At 45.9% G+C, this 21,526-nt stretch overlaps 2 protein-coding genes across 3 annotated transcripts; one reads left to right on the forward strand and one right to left on the reverse strand.

The window, feature by feature from the left end:
- Positions 1 to 1,043: 1,043 nt before the first annotated feature.
- Positions 1,044 to 10,916, reverse strand: LOC104366734 (ras-like GTP-binding protein rhoA). Of its 2 annotated transcripts, XM_033004571.2 has the most exons (5): positions 10,844 to 10,916; positions 10,287 to 10,374; positions 5,498 to 5,602; positions 4,227 to 4,864; positions 1,044 to 3,439 (listed from the first exon to the last, which is right to left on the reverse strand). In XM_033004571.2, the coding sequence occupies exon 4, from the start codon at positions 4,860 to 4,862 to the stop codon at positions 4,272 to 4,274; it is 591 nt and encodes a 196-aa protein (XP_032860462.1). In that variant the 5' UTR covers positions 4,863 to 4,864; positions 5,498 to 5,602; positions 10,287 to 10,374; positions 10,844 to 10,916; the 3' UTR covers positions 1,044 to 3,439; positions 4,227 to 4,271. The 2 variants fall into 2 exon arrangements, with proteins under 2 accessions (XP_032860462.1, XP_009972006.2); XM_009973704.3 differs by lacking the exons at positions 10,287 to 10,374; positions 10,844 to 10,916 and having other exon boundaries at positions 5,498 to 5,620.
- A 272-nt stretch (positions 10,917 to 11,188) lies between these two features.
- Positions 11,189 to 13,551, forward strand: LOC116964584 (rho-related GTP-binding protein RhoB). Its single transcript, XM_033004555.2, has one exon. The coding sequence runs from the start codon at positions 11,449 to 11,451 to the stop codon at positions 12,037 to 12,039; it is 591 nt and encodes a 196-aa protein (XP_032860446.1). The 5' UTR covers positions 11,189 to 11,448; the 3' UTR covers positions 12,040 to 13,551.
- Positions 13,552 to 21,526: the final 7,975 nt, after the last annotated feature.

Raw genomic sequence — 21,526 nt, forward strand, 5'->3', positions numbered from 1 at the left:
TTTCTTTCTTTCTTTCTTTCTTTCTTTCTTTCTTTCTTTCTTTCTTTCTTTCTTTCTTTCTTTCTTTCTTTCTTTCTTTCTTTCTTTCTCTTCTTTCTTTCTTTCTTTCTTTCTTTCTTTCTTTCTTTCTTTCTTTCTTTCTTTCTTTCTTTCTTTCTTTCTTTCTTTCTTTCTTTCTTTCTTTCTTTCTTTCTTTCTTTCTTTCTTTCTTTCTTTCTTTCTTTCTTTCTTTCTTTCTTTCTTTCTTTCTTTCTTTCTTTCTTTCTTTCTTTCTTTCTTTCTTTCTTTCTTTCTTTCTTTCTTTCTTTCTTTCTTTCTTTCTTTCTTTCTTTCTCTTTCTTTCTTTCTTTCTTTCTTTCTTTCTTTCTTTCTTTCTTTCTTTCTTTCTTTCTTTCTTTCTTTCTTTCTTTCTTTCTTTCTTTCTTTCTTTCTTTCTTTCTTTCTTTCTTTCTTTCTTTCTTTCTTTCTTTCTTTCTTTCTTCTTTCTTTCTTTCTTTCTTTCTTTCTTTCTTTCTTTCTTTCTTTCTTTCTTTCTTTCTTTCTTTCTTTCTTTCTTTCTTTCTTTCTTTCTTTCTTTCTTTTCTTTCTTTCTTTCTTTCTTTCATTTCTACTGAAAGACATCAATATAATTTATTTGCATATTTGCTTCATTGCAATCGCAAGAAAAACTCTTATTTAATTGCAATGCATACCGTCATATTCACCTAATATAGTATAAATTCCCCTGCTGTTTCAATCTGACATGTCTTAAACTGTTGTGGTGGGGAGTAAACAGTGTATTTCATCTTAGAAATGGCCCTGTTGAATGATACATGAATGCTCAGCTAATTTCCATCTTCTTTTCCACAGTACTTCTTTCATTTGCTTTTTATTTTCCTTAATAAAAAGTCATATTTAACATTTACATTCACAAAAGTAAAAAAAAAAAAAAAGTTCATAAAACAGTTTGTGATTTTTCTTTCCTCTTCCTTTCCCTTTCCCCCCTCCCTCTTCCTCTCTTTCTTCTCCCCTCCTCTCCCCTCCAGCACTGGAAGAAAGGCTTGCATTAGAAGGGTAGCACCTCTGGCTCAAGTCTAGCCTGGCTATTGACTACTGGCCGTTTGCTTCTATATGGATCCTTCACTATTGATTTTTGTTCCAGGTTTAAGATGTGGGCATGTATCACTTTCCCAGCATCAGTTTTATACAGACTTTGTAGCTCTCTCACAGCTAATATCTGAGCTCTTCACATGCCTGTGTACAACCAGCAGCCCGGCAGGCCGGGGTAGGAAGCCTAACATCAGCTGGAGGGTGTATGTGAGCTGAAGGCTGCAGAGGCTCCTGGAGACACAATTTAAATGGGAAGGATGAACCAGCACCTGCCGAGCTCCATGCTGCTATGGGTGGATGGCTTGCTTCCAGCTACTTTGCAGTGCAGACCTGCACACTCTCTTCTGTATGGTCATACAGACCATAGTTTGCGATGGAATAGAGGAGCAATCCCAGATACATATGTCTTAGGCTAATATCCTGACTACTGGGCTATACCCCCTTCTTTCTGTATCGCAGATCAATGCTGAAATACAAAAAAAAGGAAACTATCCAGTCTGTGGACTTCTCATGGGAGTTGGGTGCCCTAAAAGATGAACAACTGTCCAAATAATTTCTTGAACAGCCACATAGTAACTTGCTCTTGCAAAAGTGTTTTGGGACAGATAAAGAGGAAGAGCATTTGGATATTTTTACAAAAGTGGCAAAAAAGAGAATTTATACAGCTTTAGCAAAAGAATGATGAAAAAACCTCCCACTGATTTCTCTCTCCCAGTTGTGGAGGAGTATACAGTGGAAACAGATTGCCAACTTTTTATTTCACATAAAAACAATAAAAAGGTTAATGTTAAGAAATAGAAACTAAAAACAGTCTAACAACAGTATAATTCAGAGATATGTCAGTGAATACTGGGACTGAAACCAGCTACCCTTATCTTGAACAAAGCACCTTTCTGGAGGAAAATATTTGTTTATTTAGATCGAAAACAGACACCAGTCAGTATTCTGACCAGTGTCCTACTAAGCAACAGGCAATGTAAGCTCAGATTCACCAAAGTGGTCTGAACTTTCCAAGCAGTAAGTGCACAGCATCTTTGCAAAACTGCCTCTCTCCAATCCAATACCTCACATCGGAGGCACCTGAGACACCTGTGTTCTTTAAATTATCTGCTGTCTAATCCTCCCCACCCACAGATACACATATAAAATGGAAATAACAATTTAAATCTATCTACATAAATACAGCTCTTTGAAATGAAGTAACATATTTTACTAACTGAATCAGGAGAGCATTTATGCACAGCACACACATCCGAGTTGCATGGGGAGAAGAGTTTTAAAGTTTGGGTACAATATCAGGTTGCATCCTGGGGATTACTATAGACAGGGAGTAGAGGAAATTGAGGTTAAGAATGGTCCAGGAAGCAAAATAGAAAGGGAATGGAAAACAAGTCAAGAAAAAGAAAGCTCCAAGAAGTAGGTGGTTCACAGTTACTTTAGGCAGCAGTTTAAGTTTCTCGGGTTTGAAAATGGAAATAACACCTACTTATCACCAGGAGGTGGGCTGGTAATTCATGTTGAAACCTGCTTGTGCTCTGAGATTCTTGGAAGAAAGGTACTTTTGGAATATAAAGTGTCATCCTTGAAGCATTTGTTATTATGGCACAGTGTGGTTGTGGACTTCTAAACTGCTACTAAAAAGTGATGTAGAAGGAAATCAGCAACTCATCCAATAATGAATACTTGGCCAACTCCAGTATTTCTACCCATAATACTGTCAATAGACAAATACTGGTGGGAAGAATAGGTAAGAAAAAAATCGTAAGCGTGTATTTTACTAGGTCTCTCACCTGGAAAAGCTGGTTTGCTAAGTGTACAGCTCTAGGTGGCATAATAATTTTATAAATTTGTGTTTATTCTAATTTTGTTTCCCCCTGGGAAAGCATAACCAAGCTGCCAGAGTGATGAAACCAGCACCAAGGAAGTCAGCAAAAGAAAGCGATAAGACTTTCATGTTCTCCTATTTCATGACAGTTATGCTCAATTAGCCCTGTACCTTTACTTCAGGATCAAAAGGGGTTTACTTAAAGCACTTCTCTGTCCACTTACAGCGATACAGTATGTGCCTTCAAATCCTGCAGTCACATTATTTGACTGCTTCCAGAGTTGTGCCTTTAATGTCAGTCCATAACTCAGTTCCTTGGGCTGCCAGCAAGCAGTGCTTCACAGAAGGGAGGAGTATGGAGATGTACCCAGAGTATTTCCATTTTGGTCCATCTCCGTGCCTCTCTGAGATTTTCTGCTTAGGTTGACAGCATGTCTCAGTCTCTTTCCAGATTGTTAATGACTTGCAAAGCTGAGAGCATGGTTGTTGGCATTCTCTTTACTTCATGTCTTCTGCCTGCAAGTGCTAAGGAAAGACAGAATGATTTAAGATACATTCAGACAATAAAGACAAAGAGGTTTAGCGACTGAAGTCTGGGCTTTTTACTTCTCTGCTTTTAAGGCAGGAATTCTATCAAGAACTGGATAACCCTACCCCAGAGCCAGGCTGGTTTACCCCACTTGATTTACCTGTGCCTGAAGAAGAGGTGGAGACAGCACTGCCTATAGTACTGTCATTGTACCCTATGCTGTGCATTGCATTCCTGATAGGTTTATGGAACCAAGCCCAGGCCAGCTCTACGAATGAATTGTAGCAAAAGCCAGACCTGTTCTGCCAGTAGAAACCCACTGCTATTAGCACAGCAGACTATTGGCTATGTGTGTGGTGACACCCTTCCCTAAGGACAACCTTCAAGGAAGCCTGTGGAAGGGAGTGCATACTAGGAAACCTTGTCAGCACAGCTGCTTGCCACTAAGCACTGCTATCAGGAAGCCCGGATTAGATTCACTGAACAACATGCTCTTGAGCTTGTCCTGGTAGTGCTGTTTTAGGTTCCTGTCCTAGTCTGTGTGTATCTCCCTTGACCAAAAAACCTCTGTGGAGAACTGTAGCTTGGTCATTTCCATTTCTCAAGACCAGTACTCAGCTCAAATCTGGAATTGTGCTCTTCAGCCTGTTTTGGAGGTGGGGAAGGAAACAAATCCAATTTTTTAAGTGTGACGCTTCACAGATATAAGGGATTTTTTTCCTCCTGTAACATATAAGGAGTCCTTATAGCACCCACACAACATCAACAAAGACATCTACTTACCTTTCCACATGATGAAATCCAACAGCAAAGCAATGTTAAGTCCTCTTACAGAATTCGGCAGCGCCTGTAGTGCCTCTTTTGCCTCCTTTTCTCATTTAATGCACATTGGCTAATAATCACCAGGGCTGTATCAACACCCTCTTTTGTCTTGGCAGAACACTCCAGGTAAGCATATGCCCCAATGCTGGCAGCTAAAGCTTTTCCTTCTGTGGTGTTAATTGGCTCGTTGCCTGGAGTAGTTGGCTTCTTAATATCTTCATTACCCCTTAGTTCTACCTTGGTAGCCACCAGAATAATAGGTACTGTGGGGCAGAACACTTTGATTTCTGGAACCCAAAAATCAAGGATGTTTTGCTGTAAGTCAGGTCTGTCCACAGAGAAGCACATTAAAATAACGTCAGTGTCCTTGTAGAACACTGAGCGGAGATTTCTGTAACTAACTTCATTCTTCCCTGCCACATCGTAGAGAATTAGTTTCATCTCTTTCCCATCTATCTCTGTGTCAGTGGTATAAGCATCAAACAGAGTTGGCTCGTAGGACTCGGGAAGCTGTTTGTGACACAGAGCAAACAGGAGGCATGTCTTACCACAGCGGTCATCTCCGACTACAGTTATCTTTCTCCTAAGAGCAGCCATTCCTTGAAAACCAAGATAAAGTATGAAATAGATTAATCCCATGCTGGGCATTTTTTTTTTTTTTTTTTAGCTTCTGTGAAGGGTAGAAGGAGGAGAAGAAGGAGATCTCATTAGTTGAAACTCTTCCCCTTATCTCCTTTTTTCTCTCCATACTGCTGCCTTACCTTTGTTCCTTATTTTTTTCCCCTTTTAATTTATCTGGTATCAGAATCTTCTGAAATTGTGAGTATCTTGTTCTTGACTATTATTCTAGGTCAAAAAATGAAGGTGTAAACCAATTCTGGATGTAACCAAGACTCCTGCAGTGCCTTATATTTCTGTTTTATCATCTTAGACACAGTTTACGCTCAATGTTCAGTCCATAACAGATTTCATTTTCTAGATTGAATGACTTAATTTTGTGAGTGCGATGGAGTATAAAACACTGTACTGAACAACTATCCAGATCAATTTTATTAACTACATTTTTCCTGCCATGGTCTGCTAGTGGAATTCTACCAATGGTGGCATCTATCTTGTGTTAAGTCCATGCTGCTTTTGCTCATAGATCTGTTGTAATGTGGAAGTAAGAAAGCGTTCTTAGTCTTCATATATTCACAGTTAATTTATATGAGATAGAAGTTTGTTAGACTTACAGGATAGTAATTTCCAGCATCAACCTTCTCTTTCTTGATGTTCAGTATTAGATAGGTTTCTTCTAATATTGTTGCCGCTTCAGCTTCCATAGGTCACTGCTTCCCCTGCCGAGAGAACTTACCAGCACTCTTCAAAGACTATCATGATGACGACAGTATTTAAAGGAATAGGTCAATGTTTCTTAATATAGCCAACCAATCTACAAAGAGAACCTGATGACATAGTTCTTTTTTAAAGAAAACTACTTCACTGGCAATGAAGTGGAAGTTACACAATTCATTAACAAATCACGGCATGTTTACTTCAGAAGTTTCCTCATTCCTATTGCAAAAGACTCATCCTGAGTGACCATTTCAGTATTGTGTGCCAAACTACTTGTGCGTGTGTGGCTGACAGTACTGGAGTGTAAAACAGCAGGAGACCTGACATTCAGACCCTGAAGACACCTCCTTCCAGATCTGCTGAGGCATCGTAGAGAACTGAATTGCAGAATCAAAGGATGGATGAGGTGGGAAGGGATCATCTAGTCCACCCTGCCCTGCTCAGATCAAGATCAACTACAACGGGCTGCTCAGGACTGTGTCCAGTTGGGTTTTGAATATCTCCAAGAATGGAAGCTCCCCAGCCTCTCTGGGCAGCCTTTTCCAGTGTTTGATCATTCTCAAAGTAGTAAAAAGAAGTCTGTCAACTGAAGAGTATAAAGAGAAAGAACCGTCCAGTGTTAAGGATACTATCTCGAACTCTAGAGATGAAGACTGAATTCCCTGCTAGTTTCTTGGCGTTGGAAAATCCATTTCCACTCTCTTTGTCTCAGTTTTTCTGGTAGACAAAGACTGCAAGGTGTCTGCAACCACAAAAAAACTGAGAACAAAGGGAACCAGAGGTAGATTAGTTTGGTCTCTCTGCAGAGAGAACCGTTTCCAAAGGCATTATTGATGATGCAGATACGTAACTGATTAGTATAATTATGTGGTCAGACCATTTATTTCATACAGCTACAGAAGAGCTCTTCAACTGAGATGAGGGGGTTTAGATCTAAAAATTTTAGCCTAAGGATGAGGAACTTCTTTTTGTTTAGTTTGAAGTGAGCTGGAGACCTGAGGCCACTTCAGTCTTCTGTGGTGGTCTAATTTTACTCTGCCAGACCATATTTCGTGAGTCCTATTCAAGTATGAATCTGATAGTCTTGCTGTAGGAACTTGACAAAATTAAAGTCATCAGCTTCTGACTTGCCCCACTTATTCCCTAGAAGAGCAGTGCCAGCAGGTCCCATACAGATCTTTAGGATCATTAAGGCATTTCTTATTTGGGATGATGTGCTTTCATGTGCACTGAGCCTAAACCTCTGTATGAAAATATACAGGAATACACAGGTCTTTTTCGCCTTCTCTTTTTGTGCCTTGGTATTCCAGTTTCTAAGTAAATCAGTCTGGCTTCTCTGCTGGAAGCACTGATCACAAGGAGATCTGAGAGTTAAATTCTGTTTTTCTTCAGGGATGCTGAAAAGCAACGAACCTCCTGTGACATGCAACAACAAGTGATTTGGTTCCTATATATGTCAGAAACTCTTATCAGCTTAGAAAGACATATGTTTACCATTTCTGTCTGTCCTCCCACATCTACTCAGAGCTTTGTCGCACTAGCTTGTAAACTGCTCATATTTAGCTAGCTCTTGCTTTCCTGACTTCACTGAGAAGCTTTGCCTGCATGAAGACTGCAGGATGCTTGTTGCTAGCGTTACAGTACGTGTCAGCGTGCAGGACCCAGTATGCCACTGCTGGCACATACGGCTCCCTCAGCACATTATGCCACAGCAGGCAATGTACTTACTTGCCTACTTATTGACAAAAAGGAGAAAAATTACCTTCCCTACTGACCTTTCAGGCTTTTGGTACAGATTTATGATTGTACACAAATTATCTGAGTTACAGACATGCCCTTTAGAAAATCTGTTTTGAAAAAAGAGCAAGGGGGGGGGAATATAATCTGGAAACAATCTCCAGCAGTTGACTGGAATTGTCTTCTCAGCAACAAAAAATGCCAACTGGATTAAATCAAGTACAAAACAAAAGGCTGAGTTTTAATCTCAAAACCACCAGCACAAGCAATGAAAGCAAGGAAGTGGTATCTTCTTTCTCCTACTTCATACTTTCCTCATCAATCATACAGATGTATGTGGTGCAGCAGAACTAATGCTCTCCTTAGAGAGTGCACATTTAGGTATTACTGGAAGTGAAATTTCAGCTTGCTTAAAGAAGTATAGTTTAGCATATCATGCAAATTTGATCAGAAAACATAAAAGGTACAACACCAAGTTCAAATTCAGCCCTAAAATATGCGATCTGGCTATACTCCCTGGTGCCTTCCAGACCACGACCATGCTTGAACACAGAATTGGTCCTGGACAAAATTCCCTAAGGAGAGGAAAAAGCCATCTCAACCCAGAGCCTCTTTTCATTACTTTCTTTCCAGGTTTTCCACCTCTGTTCTCAGGCACCACCCCAAGAAGGAAGCCTAAGCACTTCTACAGATTATTATCCACTGTGCTCATTTACATTACTACTGCTGTGCCTCTTTGTGCTGCACTCGCAGCACTGCCATGCTGCTCAGATTCCCATTTTCCCTGATGCATCGATCCAAGCAGGAAGAGAAAAGGATTCCTATCCTTTCTTTTATCCTCTACATCTGATTTCTACTGTTCTTCAAACTGGCTCACTTCATGCTTTCGTGTATGGGCTGGAGAAAGAATGCTCCAGCGAAGAGAAGCAAATATGTATAACTGAAATTATAGTATCAATTAAGGGCCTCCTCATTTCCACTTAGACAGCTCAGGTCAGGTACCACATAGGGCAGTGACGTTTATGGGCTAAATCCACTGCAGGAGAAAGCAGGCATGTAGCACATTTACATTAAGTATGAAACCCAGGCCATGATCAAGTCCCAGGTTTTACACATTTAAATATAAATGTGTGATAACCACTGTGACTTAGGTATTCCCTATAGATTCCATTGCTGGATCTACCTTAGGACAGTGAAATGAGTGCAGTCTCAGCCTTAGTGAGTCACAGGGCTGGGTCTCCTGATGTAAAGCCTCTGAAAAAAAGAAAATACGAAGCATTTGAAACCTAGGTCAAGGAATTACACAGACTTTGCTGCAGTCTTTCTTGCAAAGTGAGAGATGAAACATCAGGCCCTTCGCCTTCTGTGTAACTGTGTGGAAGGCTACAGATGCAAGACTTCACTGGAAAATGGAGCAGTTATAGCTCAGACCATAGCTGGGACCTGGAACTACGTCTGCACTGTTCAGTTACAAGAGTCACTGCCATGGGTTTGACTTGGGTTAGTTGGAGCAGTATTTCCTTAGCATAGTTCGGAAGCTGGGACCAGCAGACAGTTTGGCTAAGGCCACCCTGCTTTGAAGACTTAAAGAGTTGAAGAGTGGGAATGTGGGCCACTTAATTTGCCTTCTCTACACTGCAGCACACAGATAATTGCACTCTGGGTGAACGACAGAGCTTTGAAATGAATAAGCTGCATATTTCCCTACCTTTCGTGACACAGCACAGATGAGATGATCAACGTAATTGCTCATTTGGTTGATTCTTTTTTCTATTTAATGAAGTGTTCTGCTCGTGAGAAGACAAAACCAAATATCCAGGCATGATTCTTCGTGCCACCCAAAACTCAAATAAATACGGATTCAAAAGCACATTTAAGCTGCACCTCTCAGGATCTATAAAGCACTTGTAGTTTACCCTGCTGCCACCCCGAAGGTGGAGCTTTCTGGCTCCCACGCCGGTGGGGCTGCCACGAGGTGGCACTGAATACCAGTGAAAAATCCACCACCGGTTTCACAGAGCAGAAGAGCTTCAAGAGACTTAGAACAGCAAATTTAGATGACTTACAATGTAGAGCAAGTTAACCCTATCTGCCTATCGCAATGGCTCTACATACTTGTGATTATATTTAGAGAAAATAGCTACAAGCTGCCAATGCTCCATCGCCAGAAGGACATGCCAGCATGGGTATGACTTCCACACAGGCAACTTCTTTCGTTTCATGAAGAATTTAAAACTCTGAGAAGTCATAACAAATGTAAACGGACGATGCAAATCAGAAATTTAGCCCGTTAAAAGGCTATAGGTATTGTAGAACACCAATGCCTGTGACTATATTTCTATTTTTTTTTCAAACATCAGTTTGAATTTATTATGTTTGCTTCATGTAAAATATGCTGTACAAACTATGTAAGATCAAGGTACAAATCCATCTGTCACCATCCAGGGTCACGCTCTTTTGACAGTGAGAAATGGGAATGGCAAAAATCTCACAGAAGATGAATTATATTTCAGTGTCTAGGATTATGTGAACCATAAGTGAACCATCTGCCCTATTGACACACACTTCTGTAACTGTCTGCTGCAAGTAACTTGTCAGGCAATTTGATATACTCAGTGAGGCATTTGGTCTTCAAGTGGTTGTTTTTAAACACAATTTTTAATAACAGCCATATTGTTCAGATCACTCATTTTTTGTTTTATTCAGGAATGCCAGCACTGGCTAGCAAAAGAGGACACTTTGGATCCAGCCCTGCGAGGCAGTAGCCACAGGACATCGTTTAGGTGAAGAAGCTTGCAGGGAAGGAGCTTGAGACAACACCCAGTTACAGAGCGAAAGCTGCCACTGGGACAGGGCGAATGCCACCCGTGATTTCAGTGTGAGACTCCACAATGCACGGCTCCACTAACGCACCCAGCCTGAGCCATCTGTTTATGTTGAGGTACTTACACCCTATCCTCCGAGCAATCTGAAACTCCAGCCTTTTGCGCTCATTTATTTTCCGCATTTTTTTTCATGACTGTGACTTCCGATCTCTCTGTAAATTGAGACCAAAAAGGGCATTTCAGTTCAAGCCTGCTACTTCTCCCAGTTTATAATTCCTCCGTTCCCTTTTGGCCATAAAGCTGGCAGGAGAGAGATTCAAACATGATGAATTTTTTCCTTTCAGGAAGGGAAGTGGTTGAGTCCTGCGTTTTGTTTTTTTTTTTTGTTTTTTTTTTTTTTTCAGCGACATCCAGCGCAGGCTTTTGTTTTATTTAACCGCCTGCCATAATCTAAGTTCCGCTTTGCTGGAGCTTTACAGACCGCACCGGGGACGCAGCGGTTTGCCCCGTTTTCCTCGGTTGCTCGCCCGGCCCCTTCGAGCGGGTCACCGCGAGCGGCCGGCGGCGGCCCCGGGGCGGCGGCAGGGACGGGCCCGGCCGCCAGCCCGCCACAGCGGCGCAGGGACGGCGGCACCCAACCGGGGGCGGGGGGGGGGGGGGGCGGTGGAAGGGGGTCCTCACCGGCGGCGAGGCGGAGGACCTGCCCCGGGCTCCTCTGGAGGTGCGGTACCGCTGCCCGCCGAGCGCCGTGAGCCCCTCCCGGAGCCCGGCCCCGCTCGCCTCCCAACCCGCCCCGCCGCCCCGCTCCAGCCCCCCCCCCTCAACCACCCACCCCGATGGCCCCGGCCCGGTGAACACCGCCACCGCCGCCGCCCCCCCGCTTCCCTGCGCCCCGCCTCCCACCAATCGTGGCGCTCTCCGCCGGGGATGACCTCACTCCCTGCCTTCCCATTGGCCGGCTATATTAAGAAAGTCGCGAGCACCTTTAAATAGCGGCGCCGGCCCGCAGCTTGCGGCAGTGGCGGCGGCGTTTCCCCCCGCGAAGGGCCGGGCCGGGCGGTTACCGGCCGGCGGCGCTTGTCTGCGGCCGTAGCGCTCCGCCGAGGCGGGGGCCGGAGGCGCGGTGCCGGTGCGGGGAGAGAGGAGGGCGCGCCCGCCTGCCTGCGCGGGCCCGGCTCGCCACGGTGCCCTGTGAGAAGCGAGAGGAAGGGGGAGGCGGCGGCCGCGGGGAGGAGGGCGCTGCCATCGTCCTGCTGCACGGCAAGGCCAGCTTGGCGAGCCTGGCCATGGCCGCCATCCGCAAGAAGCTGGTGGTGGTGGGGGACGGTGCCTGTGGCAAGACTTGCCTCCTCATCGTCTTCAGCAAGGACGAGTTCCCCGAGGTCTACGTGCCCACCGTCTTTGAGAACTATGTTGCAGACATCGAGGTGGACGGCAAGCAGGTGGAGCTGGCCCTGTGGGACACGGCCGGCCAGGAGGACTATGACCGCCTGCGCCCGCTCTCCTACCCGGACACCGACGTGATCCTCATGTGCTTCTCCGTGGACAGCCCGGACTCGCTGGAGAACATCCCAGAGAAGTGGGTGCCCGAAGTCAAGCACTTCTGCCCCAACGTCCCCATCATCCTGGTGGCCAACAAGAAAGACCTGCGCAACGACGAGCACGTGCGCAACGAGCTGGCCCGCATGAAGCAGGAGCCGGTGCGCACGGAGGATGGCCGCGCCATGGCCATCCGCATCCAGGCCTACGACTACCTGGAGTGCTCGGCCAAGACCAAGGAGGGTGTCCGGGAGGTCTTTGAGACCGCCACCCGGGCGGCCTTGCAGAAGCGCTACGGCACCCAGAACGGCTGCATCAACTGCTGCAAAGTGCTATAGGGTTGCGGCGGGAGCGCGGCGCTGGGCACAGCGCCCGGGTCACCCGTTGTTGGCGGGCGGAGAGGAGCCGGGTTATGCACGCACACGGCATCTGCCTGTCCCCGCTGCTGGGGGCTGGCGGCGAACCGGGGTGGGGGCTGAGGGAGGGAGCATGCTCCCTTAGCCTTGGCTGAAAAGGGGTTGCGCTGGCTCAGCTGTGGGGACAGAGGGAGGGGGGGGGATTGCATGCCCTGAGTCTTGGGAATTACGTGGGGAGGAGCCTTGTCCTACCACCGGCCCCTGCGAGTTAATCGCAGATTCTCAACAACAAAAAGCTGCTGAGGCTGGACTGAGCAAACACTGCACCCGACCCGTCCCCTTTGCCCACCACCTGCTGCTCCCAGCTCCCAGCCAGCCTCCTCTCTTTTGCAAGGGGAGAGCGGTGGAGCTGAGATGCTCCAAGGGACTTCTGCCTCCTGCCTGCATGTGCCTCCCCCCCCAGGCGGGCTGGGGAAGGGGGCTGCATCTCCTGGGCTGCCTGCAGTATCCCCACCTCTCCTGCAGATGTTTCGGCCTGAGCCTGACCTGCTGTGGAAGTTAGTGCCCTGAAGACCGAGACTGGGAGGGGAGGGTCATCCCGAGCAAAGCCTGTATATATCTTACCTTTTCTGTCTTGTGCAAACTGGGGTAGTGCAGGGGGTGCTTATTTACAGTGAGGTGGGGAGGGGGTGCCCAGCTGGGACTTGTGTTGTGCAAAGGAACTTGCCCTGGGTGACTGATGCCTGCTGATAACGCGAGCCTTGAACTGACTTCAGCTGCAGAAGCCACCAGGCTGGAAAGTAAAGCTGAACTGCTCTGACCTCCTTGCTGGACAGCCTCCTCCTGAGGGACAAGGCAGGATGAGCAAGGGGGCAGGGGATGATATTGCCATATTATATCTTGGTGCCTGCTCCTTCCTTTAATGTTGTCTTCTGCAAGTATGTTAATTTGGGTTTATTTAAAAGTTTATTTTCAAAAGAAGTTACTTTGCACAACATGGTGAATTTTTTTTTTTTTTTTAAAGAACTTCAATGCACTTGTCATCTGCATACAACACTGTAGCATTGGAAACATTCTTATTCAGTAACCTCGTCTGGGTCTTGTTTTAAATTGACTTCAACACAAGACAAAAATAAAACCACTGTATCTTTTTGCCTTGGAAAAAAATGGTTGAAAGCACTGTTCTTTGTGCAGTGAGTACATCAGAATTTAATACTAAAGGGCAGTTGAAAGAATCTAGGTTTATTTAAAACTTATTTTCACAGGGTAGCCAACCCAGGTGAAAATAATCTTGTGTTTCTCTGGTTCAGAGAACAAATGTATCCATTTATGTTTGTTTACTTTTCTCCCTATTCCCTCAACAGTGGTACTGAGACTGTTTTTGTTTTTAATAAACTGACATGGCAAAAACTGAGATGTATATGATGTTTACATAAAATTATGAACTGTGTATGCAGTTTTTTATGTAAAGTATTAAAAGATTCTATGCTGACACTTGAGACCAGTGTTGTGATTTATGGAGACTGTCCTCAGCTTGCAACAATACACCTGGATGGTGCTGAGCTAGAGCAGGGATTGTCCCCTGCCTGCAAACGTTTCTGTTTGTATTTTCTCCACTGGCTGAAATACCTGTCTGGCAGCTTTCAGAAGATGGTGGTTTTATTTTCCTTTGGGGGAGCTGCTTCCTTATTTTTTCTGTACAGATGGCAGGTGGAAGTATACTCAAAATTCTGGGTGGTGACTAATCCATCCTTCTTGCTGCTCAGCACAGGGAGCCTCTGTGCCTGCTGAGCTTGGCCTCAGGCTCCCCGTGTTCCTTCCCCCTCTGCCCTTGCTGCCTGTCGGTGGCTGGGGCAAGGTTGAAACAGAAAACTGAAAAGGAGCAGGGACAAGAGGGCTTATTTTTCAAACAGAGTATTTGGATAAAAGCAGTTTTTATTAGCGGCCACCCCTTTGCTTGGGGTGAACACCCCTGTTTGCTGCGGACAGGCTTTGCTGGCTGTTCCACCAGAAGCAGGCAGCCACGCTCGCGCTGCAGCTCTCTCCGAAGCTCCATTTCCTAATCGTGGACCTCGTCGGTTCCCACAGCAGTTTAAGAAGTCTGGGCCTCTCCATGCGGGGGATCCCTGCGGCAAACTCCTTTTGCAGAGGTGTGAGAAAGGAGTTGAGCCTTTCGGTTTTCTACCCTATGAATATCTGCTAGGGTGCGCTGGATTGTTCAGAGATGTTAACAAATATCAAGGAAAGCAAACATAGTGGCTTTTGCTTGTCTGTTCACAGAGGGTTCTGCCAGCTGGTGACTGAAAGCAGACTAACAGACCAGCACAGAAATAGCTCCTTATTTGACAACTGCAAAATCAATCAGAAGTACTGTAGAAATACCTGGGTTTGCATTTTGAAGGCTTCACATGCTAGAGTACACGCTCATTCCATGCTGTGAGTTTATTTCACTGTTCCCTATGATCCTTAATGAAAGACAGTGTCATTTTCACTTAGTTTAGCCAGGATTTCTTAAAAGGTACCTAAGTCCCAGGTTTTGTCTCCAAGGATTTAAATTCTCCTGATATTCTAAGGGTGAGTTTTTTATGTTCAATTTGAGAACCTTAAAATCACTTTTTGGTCCTAAAACATCCTTTGAAAAAAATCTCAGTTTTGGATGTTTAGATGGCCACAGCAAAAGCTCTCATTCTTGCGAAGGCACTCTAAAGGCGAGTTCTGTGCTGCGTAGCACTGTTCTGCGGAATAGCAGCCAGTGATGTTAAAATCAGCATTGGAAACCTTTTCCTTGAACTGATTGCAATAGTTGCAAAACTTAAAAATTCTGTTAGACTGCAGCAGTAACTAATCTTCTCAAAACCTCACAGGACAAAGTGTTAATATTTGTATTTTAAACACTGGGAAATGAGTTAGCACTGCATCCCTGTATAATTAACTATACCAATATTTTCCGCTAAGGTGCTTATAAGGTAATTACATTCATTATTTCCAGTTGGACCTTTGCCCAAGTCAGGGCTACAGCATCTGGCCCAAGGGGGAAAAGCTGCAAGAAAACACATTTCAGTTTTAACTGTGACCTTTCTCTCCTGCTTGTGAAGCTGTGAGTAAGCCGACAGCAACATCAACATGTGGGAGTCCACCCACCGGGGTCGGGTGGTGGGGTCAGAGCCATAACTCATTTTGCTCTGTGCCGCATTGCTGTGCTTGCTCCTCAGCGTCACCGCTTTGGTGGAGGGGGGACACGAGGTGTGGCTCGTCCCACCCTCCTTGACTCAGCCGTGCTGGGATGGCCGGGCCCAGGGCTGCGTTGTGAGAACGTGACCAACTCCACCCCGCAGCTGCATCTCTCTGAGCTTAAGAAGGAAGGTTTGCACACCGCCGGGGCCAGCCAGGCACCCAGCTCAGGGCAGCCCACCCCGCGACCCACACCATGCTTTCAGACAAAGGATGGGTGTCGTGCAGACCTCCTCTTGCTCGTCTTCCAGGCTGTAGGGCCCCTACCTCGTGTTCATTTAGTCCCAGCCTGTATTCTGTAACCTTCTGATTGGAGAAGAGGTGACAGGCAGCGAGTTAGAGCATCAACGGAAGGTCAACAGCCAGCTCATCTCACAGGCCCCAGGGCACACGGCTGGGCATGCAGAGGCTTTCCTGGCTGTGTCCCCATGCCCTCACAGATGTCCCCAGCTGAGGAGAGCTTACACCTTCCCTTACTCTGTTCAGACCAAGTTCAACCTTTGTAAAAAGTGTTTCTTCTGCTGGGAGCCAGAGCTCTGCGGGGGGAGTTTGCTCTGTGATGGTACCAGTGTGTCCTTAGCAGCAAAGCCTGGAAATGTAGAAAAGCCCCACTGAAAGGCCCATTCATCTCCATCATTCTCTGTTCAAGTGAGGAGGCCACTTGTGCACTGCCACCCCGAGACTGGGTTGGACCCTCTGACAGTGTGAGGGTGTCTCGTCTGGGCAGCCTGAAAATGAAACTACCCAGGGAAGGTCAGTACCACCTTCTCCCCTTCTGGATATACAGCAACAGCAGCTGTGAGTAGTCCTTGCATGATCAAAGAGAGGCACTCTGATTAGAAAGTACACTCGGTAGGGTGTGGCAGACAAAGGATAAGTCACCTTTGGTGGGAGAGAGAAGTTAGGAAAAATCCTCGGTACTTTTGGCAAAATGGATTTGAATGCACCTGTTAAGCACTAGAATGAAACTACATGTTTCTGCTAGGTTTTTTTAACTCTGATGCAACTCTACATACTACAGTGGGGTTGCATGAGTGCGAGTAGGTGCAGAATTTGAAGCAGTGTCTTCTTACATGTCTGTCCGTTTTTGCATCAGTAAGTTAATTTAGCTCCATTAGCCTTACCCTGTGTTGGACAGGTTGCAAGTCTGTTTTAGCAATTCAATAAAGAATTGACGCAACCTCCCTGCAGTAAGAGAAAAGAACAAGTAATTTGAGGAAGTCCTTGAGTATTTTACTAGAATCAGTGATACTAACTGTAATTCACTCACAGATTTTATTCCTTGACTGCAGAAAGTAAAAAATGCCAAGTTTGGTCCTTCAGATTTTAGTGGACTGTAGCACTAGTGAATCCATTTCTTTTGGTTTTGCTGGTTCTGTAACAGTGTCCATTTATAAATAGAAATCGCATTAATAACCCATTGAGGTAACTTTAAAGGATGTATCTAAGACAAGCCATTTGCCCCTGCAGCTCCGAAAAATTTTGCAGATCTGGCTAATCCAGTGTGTGCATGCAGATACAGATGCTCCAGGTCAGCGATTCGACCCTTCCTCACAGACAGCCAGCAGACATGGTGGGGTGGAGGAAGCTGATGAGCATCTGCTGCAAGGAAACTTTTGGAGAAAGGTTTAGATCTGATGCTGGAAGAGTCTCTTTGAAAGCTCATGGATCTCCTTGTGGACAACTTTAGATGTGGAGTTCAAGGGAGGGAAGGATTTCAGCTCACTTCAGCAGTCTCGAAGTTACGTGTTTCATCTAAGCTACTTGGCCAAGGTCCCTTTACTGCCTGCAGACAGAAACAGGTAGCTCCAGAGGACCTCTCTACTGCCTGGGAATGGACACCCTCATGGTGTGCAAGGACTTGCAAGTGAAGCTGTGTGAGATGGGCTTTGCCGACACTGCCGCCTGCTCACCTCCCACCAGGCCGGCTCCCACCACCACAGGTCTATTCCCACCAGAAGCATTCACCCCCCCCTTCCAGTTTTACCTGACTGAAAGGTAGGTGTCTGGACTACCTATGTGGTTTCCACGCCCTGGTCAGTCAGCAGAAAGAGCAGGGTATGGTCCCACGTGCGGCTGGGCACATCCAGGCACTGCTGCAGGGGAGCTGCAGTTTCTCTGCTGGGCTGGTGAGCTGAGCTGGATCAGAGTGGGGCTCATCCAGCACTGGTGCTGGCACAGGGCCGGGGCAGGCAGGGAGGGGTGGGAGAAGCGTTGTCAAGGGAGGGAGTCTGAGCAACTTGCTACAGCTGGCAAAGCAACTCCAGAGGGGACAGATGAAGGTGAGATAGTTTGTGAGGGTGGTTGTACCTTCAACATCAGCAAGCCTAGGATCTGGAGTCCGTATGTATACACCTATATGAAATATAAGAGAGCCACTGGAATGAGTTGTCCAGAGAAATTGTGGATGCCCGAACATTGGGAGTGTTCAAGGCCAGGTTGGACGGGGCTTTGAGCAACCTGGTCTAGTGGAAGGTGTCCCTGCCCAGGGCAGGGGGGTTGGTCTAGATGATCTTTAAAGGTTCCTTCCAACCCAAACCACTCTGTGGTTTAAGCACCTGATTTGCGTAGCCTGATATAACGAATGGACGTTTTTTCAATGCCACTAGAGAAAGGGAATGAGTTGAGCTTCTCCCTGCCCTGCTACCCTCTTAAATTTTTCTAAGTTCATGATGAGAGCAAGGAGTTTTCTCCAGGTTTCCTCCTAGTGACAGTGGTAGGCCACAGTCAGTGATAAGCAGGAGCCACATAGATTCAGTTTTGTGGCTACACAGTCATGTCCTGTGCAGAAGGACAGCTCTCTCTCCAGTTCTTCAGAGGGTCCATAAAGCAAGAGGCTTTGTAGTTACCTATAAGAGGTGTCTATATGTGTTAGCAGTATATTATCCATTGATACTTCTGCAGGAAGTACCATTTGGTATAATAACTACGGGGCTATCCGCTTTTCTTACATAATTGAAATATCAAACTCAGGCTAAAAGGTGAGGTGTAAGAGTGGGGGTTAAAACCGGAGGCACTGATGTAATCCCTACACTGAAGCAGAGCAAGAAGAATATTAGATTGGTGCCCACAGTACATACTGAATGTATGCGTAAATTTTCCCCTAGTTTGCTAGTCTGTGTGGGTTTTGTGTGTGTGCTGAATCTCACTTCCAAGTAAAGGAGACCAGTGGGTGGAATTTTGTGCTAAATGCTTAATTCAGTTGCTTTTAGGTCATTCATCCTCTTCTGCATTCAAAGCTTGATGTGGCAGGGCTGGAGATGGGAATCTGGAAACAAAGCGGATTTCCTGGTGGGCTCATTTGCATGATAATGTCCCCTTCCCTCCGGGCTCCCAGGAAGGGGGGGCTGGTGGCAGTTCAGGGAGCCACCCAGGGCTCCCCGGAGGTGGGGAGGGAGGCACCGGCAGGCTTCTGCCCTGGGAGAGCCTTTTCCCCTGCTACTAAGCTTCTGTGCAGTTGGGAGGGTTTTATACAATGAGGGTCGACACTACACTCCTTGCTCTGGGGGGCTCTTCCCTCTGATCAAGCCAGGACTGCTGGATTGGGTCCTGCTGCCCAGAACTCTGGGGTTTGATGGCAGCAGCCTGACCCTTCCCGGTGACAGCTGATTTTCTCCTCCCATGAAAAGAGAGTGAGTTTCAGACCAGGGCTTTTCATAAGGCATATGCAGAGCTAGATGTAGCCACACTGTATAAAAATAAAAAAAAAAAGATGAAAATCCAGCCTTCTGCATTCAGGATTCTTACAGGACTAAACGGGCACTTTGTATTTTCAGCCTCATCAGCCCAGAATACATTGAGGAACATCACTGCCTGGTGTGCAAGTGTAATTTAACATCAGTGATAAAAAGACTTTTTTTTTTTTTCTTCAATTCTGAGGAGAAAATAATCTGTATGTTTTGGGCTTAAACCAACCATGCCCTCATAAGCATTTGAAAGAAATTCCAAATTTCAGGCTACTCTAAAAGTACTCAGAATTAATTTTCATTTTCTCTGACAGCTAGGTGGGAGGGAGACTATAAAGCTGCTAGCATCTAGAGGACTAAGGAGTCTGAATGGGAGAGAGCTTATGTCAAAACAGCTTTGTACCAACCTGCCTTCCCGTGGTGAGGTGATGGGCAGGAAGATGCGTGTTGCTGCCATGTTTGCACTTTATCAATGTGTTCCCAAGCAAGGCACCCTTCAGCTGGGGACAGAAATGAGCTCAGTCCCTCCTGATGGTAATAGGACACTTTGCATTGATAACAATTGCTGCATTTCACTCAAAACACTCCTAAGGATTAACTAGAATGAGATGCTGGCATGACAAAGGCACACATATACTAGTAAAAAGGTAAAAAGGGAAGCAAATTGTAGTAATTACCTTGCAGCTAGGAATTTAGCAAAGGTGTGCCTAATGCCTGGGCTCCTTGTTAACAGCCCGCCTCGGCTCCCACACACGGGTGACCTCTCCTCTTGGGTGGGCTCACTGATTTAACACTGTTGTGTGAAATTCAGAACAACTGTTCTCAGCTGTTATTTAGATGGGAAGATTTCAGACTGGAAGAAAGACTTTGGTGTCTGAAGGCCTCTCTGTCTTTTCCAGCTCTACCACTGGGTTTAATAAAAAGCCATTCCTCCTCTCCACATTCTTCATCTAAGAATGTTCTTAATTCTTCATGGTGCCAGGGAAGCAGCTAAGAATGTCAGGATGCTTCACTTGCATGCTTAGACTGACATAGCTGTAGCAGTGGTACTATGTATTCTGAGACATTGATTTCAGCTGCTTTTTACTCCCTTTAGGATAAGCATGTATTTGAAACAAAGTTCTGAAATTTTACGTCATGTACTAGGCAAAGGAATAAGCTGGATGTATTTCTTCCATGTGATCATGAAAAAATGGTGTCTGCAGTCATTTAAAGGAGTTGAAGCCTGGCCCTTGTGCTCAGTGTAGGTATCAGGTTTAGGGATCCCCATTCCTTTGCACACCCCTGCAGAAATGCCCACTGAAAGTTTCTTTCCTAGCTTGCTCCTTCATTGACTGCTACCCACACCCTGCTAAAGGCAGGGGTAGCTGCCATGCTCTTGCCTCCAGGCAGCTGGTGGTGGGTGCATTTGGAGCCAGCTCCACTCCTGCCCTGGGGCACACTGTTGGACGGGGATGGGGACAGGGGACAGGGGGGCTGGTGCACAAGCACCTTGCAGGGAGGCAGGGTTCCCCTATACCATATAGCAGACAAGGTGTAAATAACGTACTGATTCACCCTGTTGGCGATAGTAAACTTGTGAACTCTTCATTAAACTTTGGGATTATTATTGGTTGTTCTCAGTTTATCAGTGTAGTCACCCCATTACCAGCATAATTGTACAACTGTGGTTGCACTGGTAAAACTCCCCGTGCAATTACGGGCAATGCTGCCCTTTTGTGGGTTAGTGCCCTCCAAGTAGGAGTGTCCATGTGGCAAACTGTGCCAGTGGGATGAGGACACGAAGGTACAAACCCCACACGTTCCTCCGCAGGCAGCAGCCGGCTGGCCGGGAGCGACGAGTAAACCGGAGACACAGCTCAGGCCGCAGTGGCTGAAATTTCACTGCAAAAGTTTCTTGTTTCTCATTTTGCTCCTTTGATCCGTTGAAAAAAGATCAAGTTTCAGGGGAAAATCAGCCAGGACAAGCCACAGAGGGCTAGAATTACCGTCATGCAAAGAAGCAGGGTGAGACAAGATAGGTTTCAGGCTGCAGCCGGTCCTTACTCAACTAAAGCTTGAGTCTGGGACTGATGGGGGGCCACGGCGGCGGCTCTTGTTTTTAAAGATACAGATGTTTAAAATTAAAAGCAATTGTTTATTAGGCATTCCCAGATGATTATTTCATCAAGTAGTCACACACCGGTCTCAGAACTCACAGCTCTTCCACTGTCAGATCATGTTAATTTTGTACATGAATGGTTTTAATAAAGCCAAGAAAAATGCATTCTCAAATGTTAATTTTGCAAGGCAATCCACTGGCTGTGCTTTAAAAATTAACACACACACACACACAAAAAGCAACTCAGAAAGTGCTCACATGCCAAAATTTGCTGGATTAATGGATGAAATGAATGGGGGAGGCAGCAGCAGTGGGGCCGGGCTGTGGGGCTGGTCGGCTTTTCCAGCCCCAGTTTGTGGACCGGGTATGACTCACCTCTTGGCATCACTACTGGGTGGCACTGAGGATCGCTGTGTGCTCTGTGAAATGAAGTGGGGGCCATATCCAGGCT

Source organism: Tyto alba, unplaced genomic scaffold (genome assembly GCF_018691265.1).
Source record: "Tyto alba isolate M040663 unplaced genomic scaffold, T.alba_DEE_v4.0 Super-Scaffold_40, whole genome shotgun sequence".
Taxonomy (NCBI): Eukaryota; Metazoa; Chordata; class Aves; order Strigiformes; family Tytonidae; genus Tyto; species Tyto alba.

Bases quoted from the DNA above. Each gene is read 5' to 3' on its own strand.
- LOC116964584 (XM_033004555.2), top strand. From the start codon at position 11,449: ATGGCCGCCATCCGCAAGAAGCTGGTGGTGGTGGGGGACGGTGCCTGT.
- LOC104366734 (XM_033004571.2), bottom strand. From the start codon at position 4,862: ATGGCTGCTCTTAGGAGAAAGATAACTGTAGTCGGAGATGACCGCTGT.